This window comes from Aphanomyces astaci (genome assembly GCF_000520075.1).
Source record: "Aphanomyces astaci strain APO3 unplaced genomic scaffold supercont1.77, whole genome shotgun sequence".
Lineage (NCBI taxonomy): Eukaryota > Oomycota > Saprolegniomycetes > Saprolegniales > Verrucalvaceae > Aphanomyces > Aphanomyces astaci.
In genome coordinates this window covers 129,496-157,133 of record NW_009798340.1, presented here as the reverse complement: position 1 = coordinate 157,133, position 27,638 = coordinate 129,496, and the positions used below count along the sequence as shown (strand labels likewise).

Here is a 27,638-nt window from a genome sequence, read left to right as displayed (position 1 = left end):
TCGAAGTACAAAGAATCGATCGATAGATTTGGCGAATCAGCACAAAAGTCCTAATTTGGGTTAAAAGGACAATATAATAAATCACATTGAGATGGACGACGGAAAGAGAAATGACTGGTATATGTAGCAAACCCGGAATGTAACCAAATGCCAGAAATTGTGTTGTGAACAGGTAATTTGGTTCGTAAATTTGAAATTTCATCTTTAGGGCTCGTCTGGATCTTCTAAATTTATGCCATACCATTAATCCGTTTTGGCAAGTCTGCGAAAATTTCCCAAAGCTTCATATCCCATGAAAAAAAGTAGAAAAGAAGTATCTGGAGAGTTGTCTGGATGCCAGCTGAATATTGGAAAAATTATTCGATTTCCGATTGACAAGTGCAAGACTTAACAACAAACCTCTATAAACCATTTCGCAAGAAAATGGTGGGACCATTTTGGTGGTATTCAGACGCACAAAAAATCTCGAAAAATGGAATATTTCAATTGTCTCAACTTTTCTTGGAAAATATCGATTTTATGCCATTTTTCATGGCATCCAGGCCCGCAACCTACTGTAATGCATTGGAATAATTTGACATGTACTCCCAGAATATATCGTTGTTTATGTAGAATCATCTATCGATTCTCGTATGCAAGTCCATCAGATTTTGAGCCTTGAGAACCCCCACAGCAAAAAGAGCAACTGCTTTGTACAGAACCTTCATCAAACGACCCAACACCGTTCTTTCTTGCGATATCGTGTCTAAACCTGCCCAATTTGTTGATAGCGCAGTAGACACCCGAGGTAGTCACAGGGAGCTTGTGTGTGTATGATCAAGTGTACTAATAGTATTCCTCTAGAAACATCTCGTATTTTGCAGTACTCTTCTGGTGGTGGCGATTCTGTTTGTATAAAAATAAATCCAAATATTAGGTATAATTTAAAAAATCCAAAATATTTAGCTTTTATAGTTTTTACTAATATAATGGCTTTTTCAATTTGAGATTATTATTATTTAAATATATTTATTAATATATGTATATATTTATAATCATTTTTGTAATTTTATATAAACAATATTCTCTTTAATAATATTTTGGTTAGTATAGTCTTTACTTGCTGTTGACTAGCAACCGGTACCGGTCTTGGCGTTTAGACTTGCGCAAGTCCAAGATCAAGCCCTGTTTGGTTCGATACGCGAGCGTTGACTGCTCCACGCGCAGCTCCCGCATGCTCATTTCCCATGTCCGGAAGGCCGCGTACAGCGTCTGCTCCATCACGCCGTTGATAAAGCGGCGGAGGATGTGTCCTTGCAGCACTTTGTCGGCTTGTCGTCGCCAGTGGGCCATGGCGGCCCCCAGTCGAATCACAACGATCCGTGTCGCCTGCAGAAATCGTTAGTTTGAACTCCTGATCTTCTATTTTTTTAAACTATAATACTTTGGTATGTATGAATACGGTGGGTCTGGATCACACCCCGATATTTGCCCAATTAATATTTCGAATATTTTTGGTTTAACTGTAAAGAATTTGGTTGTCACGTATTTTTGACTGTCTGGATTACACTCATTTCGAAAGAAAATCTACATTCTCAGTTTTTGCCAACTTTCAGAAAAAAAGTCCCTTGAACCTCATTTTTAATGTTTGGCCAACAACGCAAGATTTGGCAAAATATTGAATCCCCAAGTATTGGATCCAGTCAGGTCATTTTTCACTTTTTTAGGAATTGCCAAAAATTCGAAGATGTTGGCCTTGGTTTTGATATCCAGACTCACATATGACTAAAAAAATATTCTAAAGTCTCAACAAGTACTAGTATTACGACTATATTCGCCACCATGACGAAATGTTAGGATATGGTTCAATCTGTAGGACACCATTATTCTTAAATTCGGATGGACAAACCATTTGCTTGGTTCGTGCTTGCACGTCTTTTTGGGTTGCGTTCATCATGTATTCCAGCGCGTAGTTGGCCACGCCCAAAACGTTTTCGCTTTGCATAAAGTTGTAAATGTCCATCAAACCTATAAGAGACATGTATAGTGTATTTAGTTTTCGGATACGATATCTATATCGGTACTGCGTCGACGATGTTCGTGCAAATCCATCTCGTTCCGGACTTCTTCGCCAATGGCCGTGGCCGCCATCGTTTCCATCAGTTTGGTTTCCTTGTCAATTGCGTCTTCCAATGCATTCAGTTTCAAGATGAACGTGATCTTGGATTGCACCAAACACTCGACAATGTGATACTTTTGACCGCGCGCTTGGTTGGGCTCTTTGTGTCCGAAATAAATATATTATTATGAATTTGTGAGTTTAACGATATATATTCATCGTGGACGCACCGTAATCACATGCGACGTTGCCCAGTGTTAAACAAGCCCAATACAGCACTTGCGGGTGGTATGGGAACGTAGTCAACACTTTCGACATGACTTTGATCCCGAGATTCACACCCATATGCTGTTGGGCAGGCCCTACGTATTTTTTTAAATATATTGATGAATTTATATATGTATATTTATATGTATTTATATATATATATATATGTAAAAACATTATTGCTTGAATAGCATCAAATTGACTGACGAAAGTTCTGACAGAGCGCCGCCAAGAGATAACATGCTTCGCGCACGACGCCTTCTGCGTGGATGTTGGCTTCGATGACCTCGAGGACCATAGGAATGCCTTGAATAGTCATAAAAATCTCTTTGCCAGCTTCTAATTCAAGACAAAAAATCCCACTATATTATGACGTTGCCATATATAATTGTCGTTGGGATACTGTACGGACCGTTATCTTTAACTAAATGTCCGAGCAATCCCACCGCCTTCTCGAGTACGGCTGCGACGGACGAAAAGTGCGGGAAAAGGTGCGCAATCCACTCAAACGTCGGAATCGTCACCTGACCGTAGGAATGTGCAACATTTGACCAACTTTTCCAGGCAAAGGAACGCACCATTCGGTCCCGGAATTCAGTTTTATACTGGCAGCATTGCCCCAACACATCCAAGCAGTCGAGAACGTGGTCATCCACGTGGTGGAATTTATCGACCGACTCGCGAATGGCCGCACTGGCGTTGCATGCAATGTACTGCGGCTCCATGTTGGTCCATTCTGAATCATTCCAAGGTAGTACCCATATTAATAAAATGAATCCAAGAACTACAGTGTAGTTAGTACCTAGTATCGCAGGGTCGACCTCGTCTACATGTCATGTACTTTAGTTGTTCCAAATATAGACTATCATTGTATTAGTAGTCGTACCTTCGGGGGTACTTAGGCGGGTGTTGTTGATGCGCTCTTTGACCCATAAAATACTCTGACGATGGACCAATGCGTCATTCGATTTCACCATGTACGCAATAGCATCGGCTATGGATGTACAATATTTTAATTCCCACGCCACAGTCGCAGCTACAAAACGCATTGTAAATATATATATATATATATATATATATATTGTACCAGGTAACGTGGTGACCTGCATCACTGCACCCCATCCACTCTTGTCCATAAAGTGCGCGCTGCGACATCGAAATGCATATTTCGTCGCTGGTTTGAGGTTGTGGACCTAGTTGTATAATTATATTATTACTTTATACTGTACATTTTAGAATTTGGAACAAAGTGAATGGAAACGAACGGTGTACGTGGCCTTTGGGCCCGTATAAATAGTTTCGAAGCGGTCGTAATATCCTTGGGTGCCTCGGCGAGTCCTAAATAAATATATGAACGATCATTTGACTTTATCTTATTTAGATGGAGTTACCGATTGCACATTTCAAGCACGAATTCGAGCTTGAGTCCGTTCCAGGGCTTGTATTGCGGAGGAACTTGCCAATACACATTCACCATGTCGTGGGTAAGGCATGCAGACTGCAGTAACGGTACGGGGGGAGCTACGAATCGTTAATATTATGCGCTATATATATATATATATGATCGATACGTACTGATTTGTTCCCTTGTAAAATCGACGATGGGCCTGTGAAAAGTTGTAATTTCAAACCACTTCAAAAATTTCAATATGTGTACTATACTTGAGGAAGGTGCAGTCAAAAGCTGGTTCGCGCAACGACCTGTGGTGATGAATGCCCAGCAACCGACCGCCGAAATTAAACACAGGGCTACCGGATGCCCCCGATTCCATTGGATTTCGGTACTGCAATCGCTTTGGCTTGACCTAACAATCCATGAGGAAAAATAATGAACTCAGAAGGACATGACCAGCGATTTCCTATTGTAGAATAAGCGAATGTCTCTAGGATGAAAGAACCGTCTAAGCCAATCAAATCGCGTTCTGTTGAGTTTCTGCCAATCCAAACGTTTGATTCAGCCTAGTGCGTCTGCTTTGGGCAAAATCGAATATATACTAATATTTGTATGGTATAGTTTGTACAAGCTAAAATGGAATCAAATGGCTTGGAATGCTATTTGGCGAGAAATGATTCACCAGTCCAAATATGGGTGAAAAGCACAATACCATGTTTGGGATGAACTTGTCGACATGGCCTCGCCCGACCACGGCCATTTTCCCATGCGGATGGCCAACCATTTCGATTTCTTCGTGTCGGAGCTACATACACACAAGTCAAGTTGGAAGGCAGGTGCTGAACCGAGGACCTACCACGTCGTCCGCACAACACATGCGTCTGTTGTTAAACGCAATCTTGATCGGTTCCACCTAGACATATATATAGTTTATCTAAATTTTATTTATTTTGGACAAGATAGCAGTATTACTGAATCGCCCGCGGCGATGTGAAACTCGTCGGCGTCGATGGCACACAACGAAAAATCCAGCGTTGGGTCTGCTACCAGCTGGTACGACGTATACGTGGACGTCATGAAGAACAGGTCGCTTCGCAACCGAATCATAAACGGAATCGAACCTATCGGGTGAAGTATTATTAGATGAACGGGTCTGGATGCTACAGAAAATTTTAATGGCCAATAATATTCTGACAGAGAATTCCCGTTTTCAAATGATGGGAGGTTAGAAAATAATTACAAAAAAGTTTGATGGGATGCCAGGATGGAGTGAGAAGGATTGGTGGAATAGCCTAAAGTAGGTCAAAAATTGGATCGTTGCAGTTGAAATATGTGTTTTCCTGTCAGAAAACAGTTAGGGCGGGTCTCTAGATGCCACAAAAAAGGACATAAAATGGCCGTTTTTCCAAGAAAAGTTGCCAAAAATATCGAAATATTCCATTTTTCTAAATTTTGTGCGTCTGGATGCCACCAATGTTCAAACTTTCTGCCACAATTTTCTTGAGAATCGGGTGTTTTATGGAGGTTTTGCATAATGTTTACATAATTCAACTGGCATCCAGACAACTTTGTAGACTGTTTTCATGGGATATGAGACTTTAGGAATTTTTTGCAGTCCTGTCAATACGGGTTATGGCATAAATTTATGGGGTGGCATCCAGACCAGCCCTTAACATTCGACGTATAGTGTGCCAATATATTGATTTCAGGTTTGGTAACCAAACACACACAAGTTGTCGATAGAAAATTGTCATGATATGACCGAAAAATGGGGTTTTCTGACATGTTTTGTGGTAGCCAGAGATTGGCCCTTAAGATATATTTCGTACCCTGACAATGGTTGAATTGTACACGTGAAAACCGCGCAGTCTCTTCGTCTGGCAGCGTAAAGTTGTCGGTGAGAATGCAATGCACCCGATTAAACAGCACCAGAACCCCGTTGCCAATCAGGTTAGCCTTGGTGGACAGCCGACACGCAGCATGGCGATACTTGAACCTGATCGCAGGAGGATAATATTATTACAATTCCTATATATATGTTGTATATATTATATATATGTCGCCACTACATACCGCTCCAATTCAATGTCCGTGTCACCGAGAAACACGGGTTTTGAGTAAAACACTTGTTTGGTTTGGGTGTTGAGGTAATAATACTCCATCGTCTTTGGATCTATATATATATATATTAATATTTGATGGTCGATTCGGAACTACCACATGACGACATTGCCATGGACGATGTATACAGTATATTATTGATTGACTTTGGTACCCATGTGCTTTTGATACAAGTCGCGAACCATCTCACGGAGCAAAAGTCGAGCTCGCCATGATCGAACACAATGCTGGATTCGAATCTAACGACGAGTTTGAGAGGGGTTATTTAAGGCAGTGATAGTGAGTTGAAGTAGTGTTAGTATGTCAAGGCAGTAATGAGTCATGGGTGGTTCGTGAGATATTTGGCGTTGATCGTACGGCGGCATCGTCTGGCCGCAGTGGCTCGATCTGTTCTTGACCCTCACATTTCATTAACAGCAGCAGCAGTGGCTTCGTTTCAGTGGCCACGCCCGTTCGGTTGTCCACGTATCGCACTTGTTTGGTCGTTTTGTCTGTCCCCATATTTGGTCAAACTCGATGGTAACATATTGGCTGGGCGGGCGTACCATAAATCTTTGTGTACACTTCGGTGAGCACACGTCGAAAGCAATTGCGGGCCACTCGGGCGCGAACCATGCGCTGGATCATGCGAGCTGCCATCTTTTCTTCCTCCATCACCATCTCTGGTGTGAGTACCGACCGCTTGAATATCTTGCCATTCTGAGCCAGAAGCGAACTCAACCTGCATTACATGTGCAGCATTGGTCCGAGCAACAATCCTCCCAATTGCATGCAGTACCGCTTGCCACCTCGGGAGGTCTGCCGCCGTGACCCGACCCGAATTCGAGCCGCGTCCATGGTAAAAATGTAAAGTACGGAAAATATCCGGAAAGTGACCTTTCATGTTTTTCCTGGTTTGTCAAGTCAAATTGGCCAGAACATATGTCGTCGACTGGGCCAAGATACCCAGGGATCGCCTATATGTAGTTAGTCGTAATCACAAGCATACCGGTAGCGTCGTAACGTTAGAATATAACTCAGTTGGACAGCCTGTCCATGGTTCGACCTGTCAAGTCAGAGTTGGACTGTCAGGAGAACCAACAACCTGGACATCAAGAGACTGGGACGCTCCTTTCTGTATGCATAACAAGTTGGATCGAAGGGGTTGAATAATGTAGCTTGCTCATTGTCACATTTGCCTGGTACACACTATCCGCATTCTCAGTAACATGCATCTTTCGATCGCTTTGTTTGCCATCTTCACCATTGCGACACCCCTTGTGTCAGCTGTGGGGTGTACCCAAGACCAGAAGCAGCAAATGCTCGAAGCCATTACCAAGAGCCCGCAATGGCCAGCGTGTCAGCAGGCCACGGCCCCATTTGACTTCTTCCTGGCGCTGACACAGGAAGGCCCGACCCCCACGCCAAACGACTTGACAAAATTCAAGGGTAACGCGGCTTGTACCACCGTCTATTCTTCGTTCCAAGATGCAATCAAACAAGCGAATTGTGACGAAGTGGCCGACCTCGTCGGAATATCTGTCGACCAGCTCGTGTCCGCAACAGCGGCCACCACCACCGCCGCGCCACCAGTGGTGACGCTAGCCCAAATCACGACGACAGTATCATCGTCTGTAGCCCCCGTGGGTGCAGCCGCAACAATGAAGCCAACGACTCCTGTGACAACGTTGACCGCATTGGATACCACGACTGGGAAGCTTCAGCCCTCCCTGGCCGCGGCGTCAGCTTCGATGGCCATCTCTGCAATGTCCTTGGCAGTGGTGGCCATGCTTTAATCACGGCTTGTAGTCCTCCACGCACTGCGGGTAATACCGACGTACACTTTGAAAACATTCCCTAATAGCAGGGTATACTAGTATACCATAACTCCTTTAAAGTTACAACCTGGAAATTGTGTTTTTGGTCTCTATTTCCCTACAATATTGCCAGTGGTACAGTAGTACTTGAGTGACGTTAGCATTTATTAATACTTGTACTCCAGAGTATTGTTAACTGTAATAACTAACTGTAAGTTAAGCTGAAAATAGTAGAGTGTGGCACAGAATTATACTAGTAAATACTATTGTGCTTTGCACCTTTTTTGGCAATTCCAGGGTTAAATTCATTGTTTAAAAATTTCTCAGGCTTAAATAATGTCTAAAGTAACTTGAATAACGGTTGGGTGCGTTGTTTAAAGTTACTTCATCAAATGCGATGATTGGTTGGTTGAAGGTGGTTTTACTGGCACTTTCGTAAAACAAGTTGTTTGCCGTTTTCATTCTAGCAAACAACTTGCTTTACGTCAACATGTCAAGGTGCTTGACGCAATGAAACTGAAGCAGCTATGGCCATATACATGACCTCCCATCCGTGATCACTACAGTACTAACATTATCTACTCCGAGTAATATTATATAACGTTAGGGATATAGTTAGGCTACAGTACATGTAGTCGTCGCTCTGTCTAATGATTCAAAGCTATGCCATATCTACAATTCTTGATCTGCTCTAACCTTAGCACTGTACGTGGAAGGCAAGGGCGCACTACGACTACACGATGTATAGTACTCCCATTTCACATTCTAATACGGTATGCATCGTGATGAACTGGTGGTTGTACGGCGTAAGTTGGCCTGGTGCTGCAACTCGATTAGTTAGCAGCTGAAATAAAGTAAGGGTTGTTTTATTCTGCTGAAATGCAGAACTTGTGTTTAGCGTTGTTTTATCTTCAATCGGGCTTATATTATTTTAAACATCTGGTTGTTTAACGCAGTTAAACAACGGGCAAACTAGATGAAAAGCACAATACGTAGCCTGTGTAAAACGACCGTTCGGATCGTTTAACACCAATGCTGTCGTTTGATTGGACATAATGTTTCGTATCGTTGATTGGCCAAAACGATCGAAATCATATATTGCTTGCGCGCCACCATGGACTTGGTCAAGTGGGGGAGTGCGTTCTTGCTGGGCATCGCTAGCCACTGGTACTTGGCAAGCGAGTCGCGTGTGAAGGATCCTGCACATGCTGGCGACGATAATACAGAGACGGATCAGGCTAACGACCCCGAATCCCACGACGACAGCGACGACGAGGACGAAAGCGACGACGACTGTGAACCGCACAAGATGGTGCTGGTGGTTCGAAACGATTTGAAGATGACCAAAGGCAAGATCGCCGCACAGTGTGGCCACGCCACGCTCGGCGCGTACAAACGAGCATTGAAGCGCACGCCGCAAGCCCTCGATTTCTGGGAATACTCGGGTCAGACCAAAGTCGCGCTCAAGATTGAGTCCGAGGAGGAGATGTTGTTGCTGGCTGGTCGGGCAAAGGAGCTCGGACTCGTTCACTACATCGTCGTGGACGCTGGGCGTACCCAAATTGCCCCAGACTCGAAGACCGTCTTGGCGGTTGGACCTGCGCCGGCGGGCACCATCGATAACCTCACGGGCCACTTGAAGCTCATGTAAAACGCTAGCACGTGTACAAGGATTGTAAACTCCATGTGTCGTCATCTGACTGTGCACTTGTGAATACTAGTACTACGTAGTACTACCGGTAGTTACTATTCAATACTGGTACGATTACAGTATGTTTGCAATTGTGACTAGTGTAACGATCTAACCTGGAGCAAAGAAGTAAGTTATGGTGAGTAGCATTCCCAATGAAACAACAAAAAGGACAATCGCTGCGGGTTGCGCTTTCATACCCTCCATCGCCCATCATGCAAAATATAAATCCCGACTTTGACTGTGTATTCGACTCCATTTCAGTATACTATTATAGTATTATTACTAGTAAGTACTAGTACTTCGAAGTACCTGGTACTCGGCTGTACCGTACAGTATTCCAGACTATAAGTTAGTATTGTCCTTTTACCCAAAATTTGGACTTTTGTGCTGAATCGCCAAATCCATCGATCGATCGATGATCGATTCTGAATTTTGTATGTAAAAAGTGTGTCCTGGTATCACACTAATTCATGTCACACACTAATTTGACGTTGATGGTGGTTTCCTGCAATCTGATTGGCTAAATCCTTCTGCCGATTCTTGTGTACATTCCAGTTTAGACTAAACTCAACAATATTCGATTGGCCATATCTCATACGTCCAATGAAATAAAGACATGAATTCAACTTTCCCTCCTATTGGCCAGAATCCATCGATCCAACTTGCAGTGGTCACAATCAACACAGCATCAGCAACATGGACGACCTTGTGAAATGGGGCGCCGCGTTTGCGCTTGGCGCAGCCAGCCACTGGTACTTGTCCCCTGGCAAGTCGCCCGAGAAGCCATCTAACGCAAAGGCCGAGCCAGTGCAGAGACAGACGAGTCACGAGAAAGAAGATGCCGAGGAAGACAGCAACGGTGACGACAGCGACGACGGTGCTCGAGCTGACGAGGACGTCCTCAAGTGGGAACCGCACAAGATGGTGCTGGTGGTTCGCAACGACTTGAAGATGGGCAAAGGCAAAGTAGCCGCTCAGTGCGGCCACGCCACCCTCGGTGCGTACAAGCGGGCGGTGAAGCGCACGCCACATGCGATCGAGTGCTGGGAAACGCTAGGGCAGGCCAAAGTCGCGCTCAAGGTCGAATCGGAGGAAGAGATGCTGGAGTTGGCACGTCGCGCCAAGGAACTCGGACTCGTGCATTATATCGTCGTGGATGCCGGACGGACGCAGATTGCCCCAGACTCGAAGACAGTCTTGGCCGTAGGACCAGCGTCCATTGGGGCCATCGATAAACTCACCAAACACTTGAAGCTCATGTAATTGGGGTTTGAAAATATAACAGCACTACCTCGTGTATTGTTCAGTCTAATGTAGACATGGGAATGAATTGCAAAAGTGTACTACAATGACACATTACTCTGCCTCTTATGTGAGATGAAACGGCCGAACCAGTTCCTTATGACCAACTTCAACATCCTATTCGTTATGCGAATGCAAGAATGCAACGCAAATCCTATCAATCGATATCCAGTTGTTTGATTACACTTACTGTACAGTACTAGTACAATGTATAGTTATTCTAGTTGTGTGAGTCGTCACACGACATGTGAAGTTGTTGCGTGAAATACCAATTGAGATGTTGATGTGCCACTTAGTTGATATCTCGTCCAATTATAATGCTAAAGAATAGCCCATATTACGAGTACTCCTCAATGGTCGACGGCACGCATCGAAAACACAATACTACTTTTTGCAGTCACACATGGTGATGTAACTATATATATATATATATATATACTACGTAGTATATCGGAATGGATGGGTCAATGCCGAGAGGCCATAAGAAGCTGTGTATATGTTTCGTTCAATCGCAAAATCCCGTCTATTAGCTTTACTTGTGTTTCAAGTGTCTTTCCTTGTTGTACGCTTTGCTGCACCCCACATACACCTACACACCGCATAAGCGTGAGCCATCGTTTACGAATATGGCGACTTGACATATATTTATGAGTAGCACCAAATTGGCAGACAATTGATCGACCAATCAAATCCCAGATAACTAATCAAGTAGCCAATCAAATCCACTCTTCGACCAATTCCATATCGAGTTAGTGACTTCAGTGTGATATTGTGGATGATTCGGTACAAATTTCCGGAATCGAATCTCATCGAATCACGAATCGCGACGCTATTGGCTAATCCAATTTTGAGAGGATTTGATTGGCTATTACACAAGGGACAAGTATATTCAACCAATCAGAAATCCAGCTTGATTCAATATTGAACACAATATATTACACAAACCACACGAATTTTAGGAGTTTAAAATAGCGAATTCACAACTCTTACAAAAGTCAGTCGTCCAACGAATCGAACGATATAGTTTTGGCGAACATTTGGCACAAAAGTCCCAAAATTGAGGTAATAAAAAGACAATAACGTTACCAGGTAATTCAGTACGTGGAGGACACCGGTGCCGCCAAAGGCAACTGCAAACTGACTCTACACAAACACTCGTGTCACGATACGAATGATGGTCGTCCGTCGTACCACATGGGGGAACCGGTGGCGGTCCAACGTGACGCCTACGTGCACTGCGAACGGTAGAAGCACACGCGTGGTGTAAAATGAAAGCCACAGCGCGTGCCACGTCATCGCATACACCCGATTCGCCAAAGTGAACCCAACCATGGACATGAGTTTGCGAGAGTGGAGCCAGATCGAGTTGATCTCTAGCAGCAACATCACCACAAGGTACGGCACAGCTACTTTGCAGTGCAATGCCATGACGTAGCAGGTTGTGACCATGATGTGGTGGACAAGGATGCCATGGGCGCGGACGTAAAGAGCCCCCACGACCATGTCGTAAAAGTCATAGATGAAGTACCCTGTGGACACTGAGAGACATATGACGGCCAGTGGCGAACACGAATGCACCCAGTCTTGAATGGGGTCGATTGCCAGCACGGTGATACTTAGCGCGGCGGACAAGCCAGAGTGCACCAACGACACTGCTGTGTTGCACCACAAGAGCTTGGCGTCTCCGTCGTTCGTGGAGCGGTACCACGCCACGTATCGCGTCGACAATGCAGGCACAACGCATGTCCGAACGACGAAGAAGAGCTAGGACGTTCATGTTTGAGGAATACGACATACATAGTGAATTATAACGCAGATAAGCAGACTAACCAGACCAAATATGCCAATCCAAGCCAACTGCTTATTGAGGTACACCAGGCCAGCACACAACCCGCAGGACGCAGACCCCAGCAACACGGCCGTCCGAGCCATCTTGATCGTGTGCCACCGTTAATAATAACAGTAAGATGAAGGCCATTTCGGTCGTATATCTTGATCACATGGGAAACGGTATATTTGGTGAAAAATGTCATTCAAAACTATTTATTTTAATTAAACGTAATTCTAGAATCATTTTAATATCAAAGTGATGGACCCATCGCGACACGAAATGCTCACCGTTGTTAGTCGAGGACTAAAATGCCAAAAGTGACTTCACTTGAGTTCATACGGATAATGCTATCCGTATTTGGCATTGAGCCGGATAAACCTCTTTAATTGTATCCTGGGGGATGTGCATCATATTTCATAATTTGGACGGCATGACTTGACGGGATAGAGTCAAGACGAGGCATTGGTGTCATACTACTATCTTAACTACATAACGTTAAATCAAAGTACTACCTGAACTACATACTCGTAAACACTGTAAGGTGATTTCGTTAACGTTAGCTGTACTATTAATAACTATTAATAGTATACTAGTAGTACTAGTATAGTACTTTGAAGTACTGTACCAGTATACTAGTAGTACAGTACATAGAACTAGTACTTGAAGTAGTATTGGATAAGACAGTGTGGCGAATGGAACGTTCGTGGAAAGGAACTGTGCAATGCAAAGGCCATGGCTCTAACGTCCAGCTTATACGATGCCTCACAGGCACTTGATGTTTGTATGGAGGCAACTTACCAGTTGGTTTCGTAGCAGGTTCGCTGGCATACAAAAACCAAGAGGCGAAGCCGTGTTTGTCAATTAAAGCCGTTTTTAGTAATATACCAAGCCCCTATTGCTTACGTTTAATCTAAATAGCGGTAAAACGTCGTGTATGCCATCACCTCATACGATATAACGTGACGTTTAAACCTCGATGTACTGAAACGCAAGGAAAGTCGTCAGTGGAAAGGAATTGGCGAACTGCTCATTCCATTTTCCATCTTGCCATGAAATCTGTGCTCGGACTCCTGGGTGCCACAGCTGCGGTAGCATCAGCTCTTCCGCCATGTACCAAAGCCACCCTCGATGGCATCAAAGCCACGTACGATGAGCTTCCCACTCAGATCACGTCCGCGTGCGACGCCGCCACTCCTGGGTTTAAGCTCATCGACTACTTTACAGGCGCCGGTGCCGTGCCCACAGACGCACAAGTTGACCTGTTTACCAAGGCAGAAGCTTGCAAGGTTGTGTACTACGACTTAACGCAGATTGTCGGGCGCACGGAATCGTGTGAATCTTACCCAGGTCAGCCCATCGCCAAACAAGCCGGGTTTCCGTCGCTCAAGGAACTCGTGGCCTATCGTAAAGACCAGGAAAAGACTACACCCCAGAGTAAAACCGTCGCGCCGACGAAAGACCAGGACAAGGCTGCATCTCCGACTGCCAGCGTTGCATCCGTTCCAGCGACCCCGTTGGCAGCATGCACCCAAGTGTCCCTTGACAGCATCAAAGCGACGTTCAATGAACTCCCTCAAAACGTCATCAACGCGTGCGATGCCACGACGCCCGGGTTCAAACTGATTGACTACGTCTTGACCAAAGGCGCGACCGTCACGGACGCCCAAGTGGATTTATTCACCAAGGCCGAAGCTTGCTCAGTCGTGTACTTTGACTTGGTTCAAATCATCGCCCACACCACGCCAAACTGCAACTTCTACCCTGGAGAACCCCTAGCCAAACAAGCTAGCTTTCCATCGCTCGTGGAACTCACCGCGTACCGCCGCGCCCAAGACAAGTCGTCCGTTGCTATTGCGGTGCCGCAAAGTACCCTCATCGCCCCGCAACGAACCATCGTTCCATGCGATGTGAGCCAGATCGCGTCGGTTACGTCCACAATCCAATCGCTCCCAGTGTATTCGGCCTGCACGAATGCGTCTGGGTTTGCATTGGACGATATGCTCCGCCGCACCAACGCCTACCCGACCATGCCCCAGCTCCAGAATTTCGCTTCTTCGCCAGCCTGCCAAATCATGTTTGCCGACGTCCAGCGCATCTTGAGCCAAGCTCCCGTTTGTGTGTTTTACGATAAGACAGGGGTAACGTTTGCGGAGCTGGCCAAGTTCTCAACTCTGGACACGTTGATGTCGTTTCAGATGAAGCAGGAAGGCTACACCCCCACCCATACCCCGTCCGCCAGCGCATCGAGCGAAGCCTCGACTGGGTCGGATGCGTCGTCGACGGTGGAGTCCATCTTCGTGGTCGCGGGAATTGCCGCTGGTCTGGGAGTGATCTTGGCCGCGGTCATGTATTTGCGACGGAAGTGGGCGATGTCTTCATCCAAGAGCAAAACGATCGACGGCGATGTCACGACCACGGGCAGCTCGGCCAACCAATCGATCTTTGTCATCAATGCCAACGCTGCATTGTAGTTATTATGACTAACAGTTAGCCAATGTATGCATATCGTGTATTTGAATGCTGTGGTGTGCTTCTTGTTGTACGTCAAATCGATTCGAAACCGTTAACAGCAACTTTTATGAGAATGGAAGAAACAACAATAGTCAAATCACGACCTGTTGATTTTCTACCAATCATCCCTCCGCATTGGGCAAATAAATATATAGATACTAAACATTGTATTTTATAGTGTGTATGTAGTACAAGCTTAAGAATTGGATCCAATGGATTCGAACGCTACATATTTGGCGAAATGCCTCACAAGTCCAAATTTGGGTGAAATGCACAATAGTAGAAATCGGATTTCAGTTGGATTAAACCGCTCTTGAGATATGTACAAGTGGAAAACACAAACGTTAAGGGGTGGCCGGGATGCGACAGCATAAAATTATAACTTCGTTTCTGGCAAGGCTACAAAAATATCCCAAAGTATCATACTGTAGAGGATAAAAAAGTATCTTCAAAGTTGCCTGGATGCCAGCTGAATTTTGGAAAAATTATTCAATTTCCGAGTGATAAAACTTCCATAAAAGAGTTGGACCAAAACGGCCCACTTCTTTTGCCACCAAACACTCGATTCCCAATGGCTTATTTAAGGGGGTGTTCCAAGTACTAAGGTTAACGTTAGTACAGTAGTAATGATATGAAATTTGGACGCACAAAACTCGAAAATTGGAACATTTCGATTTTGACAAGTTCAGTGCGATCTGCCAACTGTTATAGACAGTGGATTTTGATACTATTAATAGTATATATACGGAGTATACACTATAGAAAGGTTATTCAGGGCATGGGGCCCTGGTGTAGGCATCAACCGTCTATGCTGGGATCACCCGACTAGCGTACGGTAGTTGTCGATGTCGCTCCAGTTTAGAATAAACACAACAATATGTATGATGAGAACAAGTGAAATGATTACGTAATCAACAGTGGACTCTGGAATTGGACTCGTCATCCTATTGCATACTAGTACCTAGTAGTACTACTGTATGTCTCGTAGCATACTAGTACATAATACCGTATTCCCCATCTTGCTGTACCCTTAAAACTGTCAGCTCCTTACAATGTAAGCTCCAAAACCTGATTTACTCCGACTTGAAGTTACGTAGGTATAGATCTCCTGGACCAGGATATTATATATATATATATAAATTGGGTACAAATAGATGGGTAATACTTTATTATCTACGGATTATTCTTCTATCCGTCGCTGTGGTCGTGATGGTGTTTCTTCTTGCGCTGGGTCGCAGTCTTTGTCGGAGGGGGCGGGGCGGCGGCGGCGGCGGCCGACGCGGCTGCCCGTCGCGCCGACTTGCGTCTCGTGGGAGTCGTTTCATCCTGCTGCTGTGTCCATATATAAGACTTCTTCTTTCTCATACAATAGTACCGTGATTGGTTCAGCGGCGGCCTTCTTTTTGCGGCTTCGACTGGCGGCAGCTACCGATGGTTTCGATGGGGAGGATGTGATATTGTCGTCATCCGTGGATGGCTTGGACACCTGGCGAGCCGACGCGCGGACAGCCGACCCCCGAGCCGGCGCCCCTTTGCGCGGACGACCGAGTTTGCCTACTCATCCATCGTCATATGGTATTGCAGTGTGTGTTTATATTCTAAACTGGAGCGATATGGAGAATATCATACATTAAAAATATACACAAGACTCATCGGCAGAATTGAGCCAATCAGATAATAGATGCAGGAAACAACCATCATCTACGTCGAATTCGTACATGAATTTTTATTTCGTGAAATGTCAATCACCCCAAGACACCTTTTTACATACAAAAGTCAGTACAAAGAATAAATTCGATCGATAGATTTGGCGAAACGACACAAAAGTAGTCCAAGAGTATTGTCGATTTGATACAAATTTGGGTGCAATCAAATCTCGCTGACCAAACCGATCCGCAATCGATCTGATTGGTTGAATTTCATTGAGAAGGTTTTGATTGGCTAATAATTTTGAGCTCATCTGAAGTAGCCAATCAAATCGATTTAAATTCCAACGAGAAACCACAACACGAAATTTCACTCGAAAGTACAATAATCGACGGAACAAAGTAGCCAATGAAAATTTCGAATAAAAAACGTTCGACCAATCAAATGACAGGCGTATCCGGTGCATTTGCCAAGCTTCTCCATTCACAAACAGTTCAACGTTGTATCGGACAGTAGTCACAGTGAGTATAGTTAGTTCAAGTAAAATGACGATTTCGTCGAATGAAAACACCAAATATAGCTGGAAAGCACAATGCTATATTCGAAATGGGAGTGCTCAATCGAACGAGCAGAAGATCCAAATCGACAGACAAGCGATCTATCGACCAATCACAATCCAGAACATGAATCAAGTGGCCAATCAAAATCCACTCTTCGACACAACACCAAATACATGAGAATCATCGGCATAAGGACGATTGAGCCAATCAGATTTTAGAGGAGAAATCTCCAGTCTCGACATCGAATATAGTGTGAGACTCCTAAATATTCGCACGAATACAATCACCACAGCACAAGTCTGTTTATACAATAGTTCGTATACAAAGAGGAAAACATCGATCGATTTAGCGCAAACGTCCAAGTTTGGGTACACGGACAATATATATATATATATATTTTTGTGCAAAAATGGAAAAAATACAAGGATATATATATGTAGTAGCCAATCCCATATCGGCTCAACGGGCAACAAAAGGATGCAGAAACGGTACCCAATTGACGTTTAGACTTGGACTGCTTGGTGGACGACGCAGAGTCGGCGTCGTCACCGCTGTCGTCACCGTCGTCATCGTTTGGCGTGTCATCATTGTCACGATCGTCCACCTACACAACAACACAATACACAATATATTAAACAGCACGGTGCAATCAATATTCACACTAAAATGAAAGAAATATCGAATATTATTTATACTGGGACGAAAGCAATCCAAAATATAGTTTTATATTCGATGTGTCTCATCCTTGACCCCTTGCTACCCACCGACCAAACAAAATGTTCGAGATGTGGAGGCATCAAAGATGTATGTATTTTGAAGCATCCAATCAAAATACGACACGCATACCTCTATCGTTTAATGTATATATATTATTACGCATAAAGAGAATAATATATATATATATTCGTGATGTGGATGCATCAAATACGTATTTTGAAGCATCGAATCAAAATACGACACGCATACCTCTATCGTTTAATGTATATATATATATATATTACTCATTCAGAGAATAATATATATATATATTCGAGATGTGGATGCATCAAATACGTATGTATTTTGAAGCATCCAATCAAAATACGACATGCATACCTCTATCATTAGAAGTATATATATATTACGAATTCAGAGACTAATACATATATACATATATATAGGATTGTCGAGATTGTAAACGATACCTGGAGGGGAGGTCGTTTCCGTAGGTTCACCAGGGGCGCGTGCATGTCGGACTCGCTATCTGGGTCTTCTTCTTCGTCGTGATTCTCGGCCACGGACGTCGCGCGGGTTGACGGCGATGGCGATGGCGGTGGCGGCGGCGGTTCTACTACTATGAACGCATGAGAAACGACGGAAAGAGGACGATGGACGTACGCTGCTTTGATCGAATGCGAGTGGAAGTGCGTGGTGGATGCGAGGTCGTGGTCGCGACTGTCGCGGTGTCGTCCTCTTCAACCGTCCGAGGTGGAGCGGGCAACGGTGTCGACGAGACCTAATACACTCATGCGGCGGCACTGTCGTGGGATGTAAGCATCCTACCTCGGCGGGAATAGGCGTACTGTCCCCATCGACTTCGTCGTTTTTAACGGATGCAGTCGGCGTCGACGGTACCATCGAGTCGTGGTCGACTCTGTCATGGGGTGCCGAGGACGCTGCCTGGGCGTCGTATGAGCATGACGAAGCAATATTTATTGAGCGCTTACCAATTGTCGTAGTGCTTTGTACTCGTGGTATGCCTGTACAAGCGCTGGTGGTACCTTTGGCCCAATGGTGTTCCACAACTCGCGTGTCAATGGGAACTGGCCCTTGTCGAACACAAGCAAATCCTCCATGGATACGTCGGGGGAGTCTATGGCTGCATCTAGCTCTTCAATGCATTGTGGTTCCTTCGACTTTAGGCCGTCGATCTGGCGCTGTAGGAACGCAATGGCGTCGTTCATTTCGGCATGGGCTACCGGCGTGCGCAACATGTCGAAGCAAATGAAACAACCGGATAAATCGGGGCAGGCCGGATAAGAAACTCCGTCGGATTGGTTGAAATCGGATTTTATTTTAGCCAATCCAAAGCGAGGTTGGTCAAGTTGAAGCGAGTGGGTCGTTCGAAAAAAAAAGGACGCAATATGTCGTACTTAAAACGACTGCTAAAAAAATGTTTTCTATTCTTCTTGTCGACGAGAACGCTACTACAACATACCCAAAAAAGATATCAAAAATAGTTTTTTTGTGTTTGCAAATCGAACTTAATAGAGATATACAGAATCCTTGCCACGAAATTTTTATACAATCAATAGCATATATAGAGATTTGTATTGGCGTTGAATAATATGAGAAAGATTTCGAAATGGTCGCTACAATCGTTAGCATTGTGGAAATCCCCTTCAACATCATGTTCATTTGAGACTTTCCACGGTTGATAAGAACATGCGGGTCGTTGCCGCCGCCGCCGCCGCGGTGACTTCCATGGTGACAGCTCTAGCGGTCAAGGAAGAGTACTTGATCTTCGAGGAGGACTTTGACTCGACCTTCGACTTGTCCGTGTGGAAGCACGACATCACGTTGGGTGGGAACGGCAACCGCGAGTTTGAAGTGTATGTAAACAGCCGCAACAACTCGTACGTGAAGGACGGCAAGCTCCATCTTCGTGCGACGTTGACGGACGAAGCATACGGTCGCGAAACCATCGAGAACGGAGTGATGGATCTATGGGGTAGAGTATTTCTCGCTAGGACCCCGTCGCCCTCATGCACGGTTTGTCATGTTATATTCTAGGAACTTCTCCGTATAGTTCGTGCAGTTCGCCTCAGTTTGCAGGATGTCGCAAGGAAGCGAACGGCCACGACATTTTGCCGCCAGTGCAAAGCGCGCGGATTCAAACTATGGAGAGCTTTTCATTCAAATACGGGCGTGTTGAAGTGCGGACAAAGTTGCCACGGGGCGATTGGCTTTGGCCTGGCATTTGGATGATGGCGAAAGACAACCGATACGGGCCATGGCCATCGTCGGGCGAGCTAGACATCATGGAGTCCCGAGGTACGTCCGTCCGTCCATGTATCCGTTTGTATAATGTAGAATAGGGAATGGCCCCGACTACACGGACGACAAGGGCAACCCCATTGGGAACAATCGGTTTTCCGCGTGTTTTCACTTTGGCCCAGCGTGGAACAAGGACGGGTACCCCGTGGCCGTGAACGACACGCAAGCGCTGCCCGACCACCGCAGCTATGGGGATGAGTTTCACACGTTTGGGTTTTACTGGGTATGTCCCACTCGACTAGTCATTGTGACATATGCGATATCGTTATTAGGACGAAGATGACATGTATGCGTACGTGGACTCGCCCGAGAACGTTGTCACACGGGTCGCAGAATATGGGAAAAAATCATTTTGGGACATTGGCCTCGAGTCGGGCGCGTGGAACGCCAGTGGTATGTAAATGTCTTCGTGTTGGGACAAACGTTTTTTTATGGGGACAAACGTATCTCCCTGAACGTTGTCGCATATATATATATATATAAAAATGTCCTCGTGTTGGGACAAACGTTGTTTATGGGGACAAACGTATCTCCCTGAACGTTGTCGCATATATATATATATATATAGTGCATTTCACTCCATTTCATTTGGACTGGACAGTCCGTCCTATCGCCATATACAGTAGCGTTCGACTCGATTTGATGATTCAACTCTATTTATGAATCTTGTATTTCACACTATGTTTTACAATGATTCGTGTACATATATATATATGGTTTTGCCCAATTTGAGGTACGTCAAACGTTTGGATTGGCAGAATATATTCTCCATGACGTGATTTGATTGGCTCTGGCGGTTGTTCTTTTCATCGATTCTCCAGTTTCGAATAATCGATTTCATTTTAACATATATATATATATACGTAGACTCGTTCAACAACTTCCAGGAAGGGCCAATCAACGCGCCATTTGATCAGGAAATGTACTTAATCATGAATGTGGCCGTGGGCGGCACGTCCATCGCCAAGGGGTTCCTCGATTCAGGGTACTTCCCAGACGACCAAGGGGACAAACCTTGGCACACGAACGATTCGTACCCAGCGGCCAACTTTTACCATCAAAAAGATAAGTGGTTTCCGTCGTGGACGACCAACCAAGATGGGACAAACTCGGGCCGAGCCAGCGACTTCTCCGCCATGCAAGTCGACAGCGTCAAAGTGTGGGGTATCCGCGGACTCACGACATTCACCAACTCGAAGAACGCTGTGCATCGATATGACGGTAACTCGACTTGGCATAGGGAGCGTTGAATTTAGCTGTATATATATATATATATATATATATATTGCATGTATTCAGGTGAAGTGAGATTTTTTGAAAGAATTGAATATTGGACTGGTTGTATATGATTATTATTCGGTGGTTTCCTCAAATGGGCCAATTTTGTCTTGATGGGGGGTGGTGGGTAGGTGAAACATTATGATTCACAAACGAATGTGATTGGCGGAAAAGAATACAGGTTGCAATAGGATTGGCTAAAAAGATTGAATGGTGGAATGTATCGATACCTCATCAACGTTACGAGAGATTCTTGAGCATTCGATGAATGCTATGCATATGTATTTTTGTATACGTATCCCTGTAGGGTGCAGGAGTATGTAGTAGTACTAGTACTAGTAGTAGTACTGTATGGTGCAAAAGTAGTAGTACTAGTACTAGTACTGTAGTAGTTTGTAGTCGTCGTCGTATTTGAATGTTCTCCTACATTTATAGTATTTTCATTCTCGTACATATCTATAATTCTCAATATTGTCCTCGATTAGTGTTGAAATGTTTTCGATTCTATTATATGATTTCCATTCATTCTAGTACATATATATATATATATATATATATATAATGTACATTGTAATAGACACAACGACCGCGACGACCACGATTGACTGCTCGACGACATGTCCCTATGCAAACACTGTGGCCACATGTTTCGACCGGTCGACGGCCTCGTGCTTTGCCACGTCATCAGCCTGCTTTGCTGGCACCACGCCATGTACTTTGCCTACGGAGCGCTTGGTGTTTTCCGACTCATTTGACACGTTGGATCTGGCCAAATGGCAGCATGAGATCACCATGACAGGTCACCGCACTTCGTTTATGCACATGTCAACGGCAGACCAAGCCAATTCGTTTGTGGCCAATGGCCATCTCGTGCTAGCGCCGACGCTGAGTGCGCCCGTGGTTGGCTTTCTCGATAATAGCACGGTCGATTTGTGGGGCACGTCGCCTGCGACACTGTGCACGTCGAATTTTAACCACGGATGCCTCCAGACAGGCACTGGGGCCAATATTTTGCCGCCTATTAGATCGGCTACGCTCCGCACCGAGAAGAGCTTTAGCTTTCGATATGGACGTGTTGAAGTACGCGCGAAAGTACCCACGGGCAAATGGCTCCGCCCAGTGTTTCGACTTTTGCCCAAGTACGATAGCTACGGCGAGTGGCCTCAAAGCGGCGAGGTTGTCCTATTTGAAGGTATACTTGAATTACAGTGTTGTTTTTTATATATCCAATGAAAAGGGGGTCGTTTTGGGCGTTGATTCTAATCTATATATATATCGATTGTTTGTACTGACGTTTGTATGTAAAAATGTTCGTCCAGTCAGTGGCTCATTCACACACTTTAATGTTGAAAGGGTCCAAGAGTGGATAATTTGATTGGCTACTGGATTCGTGTGGTGGGTTTTGATTGGTCGATATATATATCGATTGCCTATCGATTATTTGGTGATTTTGCTTTTATTCGATTGTCAATAGCACACGTTCCAATTTCGAATCAAATATCTTGACAATATCTATTATATATATGGATAGATAAAACTGAACGATTACAATATCTATTATATATATGGATAGATACAACTCAACGATTACAATATCTATTATATATATCGATAGATAAAACTGAACGATTACAATATCTATGATATATACGGATGGATAAAACTGAACGATTACAATATCTATTATATATATGGATAGATAAAACTGTGTGTGGTTTGGATGGGTTTGTGTGTGGATAGATGTATAATAGGCCATGTATTTCCATGTATAACCAAGATATTTAGGTCGAGAGGATGGCCAAGCCGTGGAAAGCCGCGTGCATTACGGTCCTTTCAACATGTCGACGGGATCGGCGCCGCAACTCACGCGATTTAACCGGATGAACAACCAAACCAACGACTCGGATGACGGATTTCACCTGTATGGACTATACTGGGACGAACATGAGCTGTACATGTACGTGGACTCGCGGGAGAACATTGTAAGCCGCGTCCACGGGTACGGCACTTCGTCGCTGTGGCAGTCGCAGTGGGGACCTGCGAACGACACGTCGCCGTACCGCCAGCAGCGACTCCAGGCGCCGTTCGATCAGCATTTTTACCTGAGTGTGGGGCTTCGCGTGGGCGGCACAGACGGCTTCTTTCCAGATCATGTGGATGGGAAACCGTGGAATGATTCGTCGAGCCGCCATAAAGAAAGTACGATTCAATACGAGATGGGATCTATATATATATATATATATTTATGTGGATATGGCTTTGGATGAGTCCAAGGGTATATGTTTATATATAGTCTCCTTTTTACTACCACTAAACTGTGGACATTTGTGTGATTATAGTCGCGAACCATCCATGTATTGATTGATCGATGGATCGATGGGTTTTGTCTATATATATATATATATATATTATTTATATTTATATATATATATATGAATATTGGATGGAAACGCATGTGACGCAGAAGAATTCATATCGTCTATGAATTCGATATGTGGAATGGTGGGAGAGAAGTGGCTTTTGATTGGCCATATGAATGCTCAGTTTTGATTGGTCGAATATCCTATGGGTGTAACTTCAAAGTATTGAATCGTCTGTTCGCCTATATATATATATATATCTAAATATTGGCTCAATGTGATATATATATATGATGTATTCATCCGTTCTTGTGTAGCATTTGACAAGGCATTGCCAGAGTGGGGACCAACGTGGAGTACGAAACCTGATGCATCTTGGTTTGAAATCGATCAAGTGTCAGTATGGGCCACGTCGGCCGCCAGTAGCTGGACTTATCACGGGTCATTTGGCCAGGCGAGAGAAGTCGACGGGGATAAGCTGCTCTTTTCCGACAGCTTTGCGACACTGGATATGCGACACTGGAAGCCCGAGATCACGATGAACACTGGCGGCGAGTTTCAAATGTATGTAAACCACCGCCAAGTCGGATTTGTTCGCAACAAGACGCTGGTCCTGCGTCCGGCGCTAAGTGCCGATATTGTCGGCAACGCGTCGCTGTTTGAGGGGTACATGGACATGTGGGGCACGGACGTGCCGAGCAAATGCACGGCGGCGGCGGCGTCCGGCTGCGGGCACGTGAGCTCTGCCGCCGATATGGCGCCGCCGATCCATTCCGCGTCGTTTCGAACAGCCGAATCGTTTGCATTTCAGTATGGCCATGTTCAGATCAGTGCGACGATGCCCCACGGCGCCGCCTACTTGATCCCCCGACTGCGCCTTGTGCCATTGACACGTGACCAAGGCTGGCTCGATATTGCCGTCGCCAAGACGGAGAAAACGTCATCGCAGACGGTGGTTGCGACAGGGTTTTGCACCAACTCTACAGCCTGTGATATTGCGTATCATGACATTAGTCCCAGATCAACGCATATATACGGCGTGATTTGGAATGCCACGGATACTCTGGTATATATTGACTCCCCTGCCCAAGTTGTGTGGCACCGCCCGACACCCCCCAGGTACACAAGAGTATTGATTCTTGTTGAAAGTCAATCATATGTGATTGGTGTGATATATTATATATATGTTTGGTGGCGGTCGATATATCTTGTACATGTGTTTAGTGGTCTGTATTTTTGTATCTATGTTTGGTGGTTTATATATATATGTTTGGTGGTCTATATATGTGTTTGGTGGTCTACATATTTGTTTGGTGGAATATTTATATGTTTGATGGTTTATATATATATATATATGTTTGGTGGTCTAATATATGTTTGATGGTCTATATATATATATATATATATGATGTTCTATATATATATATATGATGTTCTATATATATATATATGATGTTCTATATATATATATATATATATATATCGATGCAGTGGTTTTCCCATGGTGTTTGGGAATGGTTATACTAACTAGTAGTACTATATAGTATGCACCAAGACATGTTTGTGGTGGTGCAGATGGGCGTCGGCGGCGTGAGTACGCTGCCTCACTACTCGTTTGAACACTCGAAGTCCCCGCCCTGGAACGCGTCGGCTCCGTACCCGCACACGCAATTCTACCACGCTAAAAACCAATGGTGGCCATCTTGGGCTGATCCCACTCACGACGACGGGTACGATATCTGATTCTGATTCTCTTATTCTCTGATTCTGATTCTGGATATAGCCACACGGTAGGCGACCACGCCGCGTTGCACGTCCATGGCGTGCATGTATGGTCTGTCCCAGGCACCAAATGGCGGGCGCGGCGGCTGGTGGGCGATCCGGACGTGGCGTCGGCGTTGGTTCAGGTCGATCCGCCGCCGTCCCCCAAGCTCACGTCGGCGGTGGTCGCGTTTACAGCAGAGTACACGGGTTTGAACGCGGTTGCGTCTGGTATATATATATATATATATATTATATATGTGGTGATTGAGAGGCTGATGTATATATATATATATGCGTAAATTGAGAGGCTGATATATATAATATATATACTAGTAGGATTAGTTAATAGACAACAGTTTGGCCATGGCTAGTGTATATATATATACAGTGCACAGTACCTACCTACCTACACGAGTTTGAACGCGTTTGTGTCTGGTACTAGTATATGGTAATTTGAGAGGCTGATATATATATATATATATGTATACTAGTAGGATTACTGTATAGGTATACCTACCTACCCACGTCCTTGACTTATATATATTATATATATATGGGATATCTCTCTAATGACGATTACATAGAGCATGCGCTGGTGGACAAGTTGAAATCGTCCTTGTCGAGTTTATTTCCGGGTTCACATCATGTGATGTATGGGGCGGTGGTGGTACAAAGCAATAAGGTGGTGTCGGCTACCGTACAATTTGAAGCCAATGGCAACCCGCCAGCCCCCAACACAATGTTTAAGCTCCACCATACCCAGGCATTGGTGCAGCAGCTGCATTCGATCCCCAAGAAGAAGGGCATGAGCTGGCTATGGGTAGGCGGCGGCGGCGCGGTGCTCGCGGGGGTGCTGCTGCTGCTCGTCGCGCCATTGCGAGCCAAAGTGATGCGCCGACGCGAGTACACGGCGATCCCAGAACCCTAGGAAAAGGTTAACGAGATGAATAATAAGGTTGGAAAACAACACTCATTGTGAGAGAGAGAGAGGTAGATCGAGTCTGGGACTTCGTACTCGTGTATATTGGATGAACGAGTCTTATGTATTGTACATAGTACGAAGTTTGAAGCGATGACTAATGGCTGGTGTAGTAGCTACAGTAGTCAAAATGAGGGGAATTAAAGAGAGATATTTGCAGTTCTTTAAGGATTTCAATAGAATATCTACCTGGTCAAGGAATGAGTGAAGCTTACTTCGAATTCGGTGGTCCCCACGAACAGAAAATACGTCTTGAACATGTGCCTCAAGAAAGAGATCAAGTCTGCGAAGACTGGATATTCGTCCATAACGTTAGAGGGTTATTGTTGTGTACTACAGTAGTATTAATATTATGTACCAGTATTATTCACTGTGAATAAATAATTCAACTTCCGACTGGCTGAAAGAATTGTATATCAAGTAAAACGTTATTAGTACTACCTACCTCCACAAGGCTGCAATACTGGGTATATACGGCCACCATACTTGCCTGTTTCATATTTCAAGTCGCTCTAGCTTAAGTATAGGGGCGAGCTCGTGTACATTAAGTAAGACCTGGAGACTTTAGTCGTAGGATTGTGTTCGATGGTCAGTTTGCAAGCCAGCCCCCCGTCGTAATACAGTATCAAGTCACGTTTAGGGCGTGTTCGGAGCGACTTTTGTGTCAGCGTTTTTGGAAAAGTAGCCAATCAAAATCATTTCCATCGACTTTTGCTCTGGACGACCTCCTTGAGGTCGTTTACAGCGACTTTTGGGATTGTGGCTATTTATTGGTCAAAAATATCAGAATAAATTGTTGGTTGCAAACCAAAATTTCGCAGGAGCACGCCCAAAGCACGCCCTTGTCGGGTGCCGGTGGTTCGTCACTCCACTCCGGTGTGTACTGGTAGGTCCTCGACGGGAGAACTTTACCCATGTGAAGCACGGCTGTGGTAAGTCATTTCCATGTCGAGGGTAGCTGCACACACAACGTCACACCGACGCACAAGGTTGAAACCATAG

The 27,638-nt window shown here is 44.8% G+C and overlaps 8 protein-coding genes across 18 annotated transcripts; 5 read left to right on the top strand and 3 right to left on the bottom strand.

Moving 5' to 3' along the window:
- Positions 1-1,062: 1,062 nt before the first annotated feature.
- H257_15939 (hypothetical protein) lies at positions 1,063-6,716 on the bottom strand (the record flags this gene model as incomplete). Of its 9 annotated transcripts, none has more annotated exons than XM_009844229.1 (23): positions 1,063-1,368; positions 1,889-2,007; positions 2,064-2,258; positions 2,329-2,460; positions 2,573-2,704; positions 2,778-2,889; positions 2,944-3,101; positions 3,168-3,191; positions 3,252-3,401; positions 3,453-3,558; positions 3,631-3,703; positions 3,757-3,886; positions 3,941-3,972; positions 4,028-4,170; positions 4,471-4,563; positions 4,615-4,671; positions 4,731-4,879; positions 5,588-5,754; positions 5,832-5,931; positions 6,034-6,118; positions 6,237-6,370; positions 6,425-6,600; positions 6,658-6,716. In XM_009844229.1, the coding sequence occupies 23 exons, from the start codon at positions 6,714-6,716 to the stop codon at positions 1,096-1,098; spliced, it is 2,799 nt and encodes a 932-aa protein (XP_009842531.1). In that variant the 3' UTR covers positions 1,063-1,095. The 9 variants fall into 9 exon arrangements, with proteins under 9 accessions (XP_009842531.1, XP_009842532.1, XP_009842533.1 ...); XM_009844230.1 differs by having other exon boundaries at positions 3,252-3,359; XM_009844231.1 differs by having other exon boundaries at positions 2,778-3,101.
- A 371-nt stretch (positions 6,717-7,087) lies between these two features.
- H257_15938 (hypothetical protein) lies at positions 7,088-7,654 on the top strand (the record flags this gene model as incomplete). Its single annotated transcript, XM_009844225.1, has 1 exon — positions 7,088-7,654. One exon carries the CDS (start codon positions 7,088-7,090, stop codon positions 7,652-7,654), a length of 567 nt encoding a protein of 188 aa, XP_009842527.1.
- A 1,123-nt stretch (positions 7,655-8,777) lies between these two features.
- H257_15937 (peptidyl-tRNA hydrolase) lies at positions 8,778-9,487 on the top strand. Its single transcript, XM_009844224.1, has one exon. It carries the CDS (start codon positions 8,790-8,792, stop codon positions 9,324-9,326), a length of 537 nt encoding a protein of 178 aa, XP_009842526.1. The 5' UTR covers positions 8,778-8,789; the 3' UTR covers positions 9,327-9,487.
- A 538-nt stretch (positions 9,488-10,025) lies between these two features.
- Positions 10,026-10,692, top strand: H257_15936 (peptidyl-tRNA hydrolase). The gene has a single exon (XM_009844223.1). It carries the CDS (start codon positions 10,065-10,067, stop codon positions 10,629-10,631), a length of 567 nt encoding a protein of 188 aa, XP_009842525.1. The 5' UTR covers positions 10,026-10,064; the 3' UTR covers positions 10,632-10,692.
- Positions 10,693-11,110: 418 nt separating this feature from the next.
- On the bottom strand, positions 11,111-12,623 carry H257_15935. 2 transcript variants are annotated; one of them, XM_009844222.1, is made up of 4 exons: positions 12,501-12,623; positions 11,862-12,434; positions 11,757-11,813; positions 11,111-11,259 (listed from the first exon to the last, which is right to left on the bottom strand). In XM_009844222.1, exons 1-4 carry the CDS (start codon positions 12,600-12,602, stop codon positions 11,203-11,205), a joined length of 789 nt encoding a protein of 262 aa, XP_009842524.1. In that variant the 5' UTR covers positions 12,603-12,623; the 3' UTR covers positions 11,111-11,202. The 2 variants fall into 2 exon arrangements, with proteins under 2 accessions (XP_009842524.1, XP_009842523.1); XM_009844221.1 differs by having other exon boundaries at positions 11,757-12,434.
- Positions 12,624-13,517: 894 nt separating this feature from the next.
- Positions 13,518-15,099, top strand: H257_15934 (hypothetical protein). The gene has a single exon (XM_009844220.1). The coding sequence runs from the start codon at positions 13,551-13,553 to the stop codon at positions 14,970-14,972; it is 1,422 nt and encodes a 473-aa protein (XP_009842522.1). The 5' UTR covers positions 13,518-13,550; the 3' UTR covers positions 14,973-15,099.
- A 1,065-nt stretch (positions 15,100-16,164) lies between these two features.
- On the bottom strand, positions 16,165-19,196 carry H257_15933 (hypothetical protein). Its single transcript, XM_009844219.1, has 7 exons — positions 18,926-19,196; positions 18,762-18,878; positions 18,597-18,714; positions 18,404-18,549; positions 17,712-17,823; positions 16,388-16,566; positions 16,165-16,344 (listed from the first exon to the last, which is right to left on the bottom strand). Exons 1-7 carry the CDS (start codon positions 19,190-19,192, stop codon positions 16,201-16,203), a joined length of 1,083 nt encoding a protein of 360 aa, XP_009842521.1. The 5' UTR covers positions 19,193-19,196; the 3' UTR covers positions 16,165-16,200.
- A 402-nt stretch (positions 19,197-19,598) lies between these two features.
- Positions 19,599-26,641, top strand: H257_15932. 2 transcript variants are annotated; one of them, XM_009844218.1, is made up of 11 exons: positions 19,599-19,929; positions 19,992-20,252; positions 20,297-20,478; positions 20,528-20,648; positions 21,123-21,476; positions 22,111-22,725; positions 23,319-23,732; positions 24,211-25,012; positions 25,438-25,623; positions 25,677-25,885; positions 26,242-26,641. In XM_009844218.1, exons 1-11 carry the CDS (start codon positions 19,644-19,646, stop codon positions 26,583-26,585), a joined length of 3,774 nt encoding a protein of 1,257 aa, XP_009842520.1. In that variant the 5' UTR covers positions 19,599-19,643; the 3' UTR covers positions 26,586-26,641. The 2 variants fall into 2 exon arrangements, with proteins under 2 accessions (XP_009842520.1, XP_009842519.1); XM_009844217.1 differs by lacking the exons at positions 19,599-19,929; positions 19,992-20,252; positions 20,297-20,478; positions 20,528-20,648 and adding an exon at positions 20,806-20,988.
- Positions 26,642-27,638: the final 997 nt, after the last annotated feature.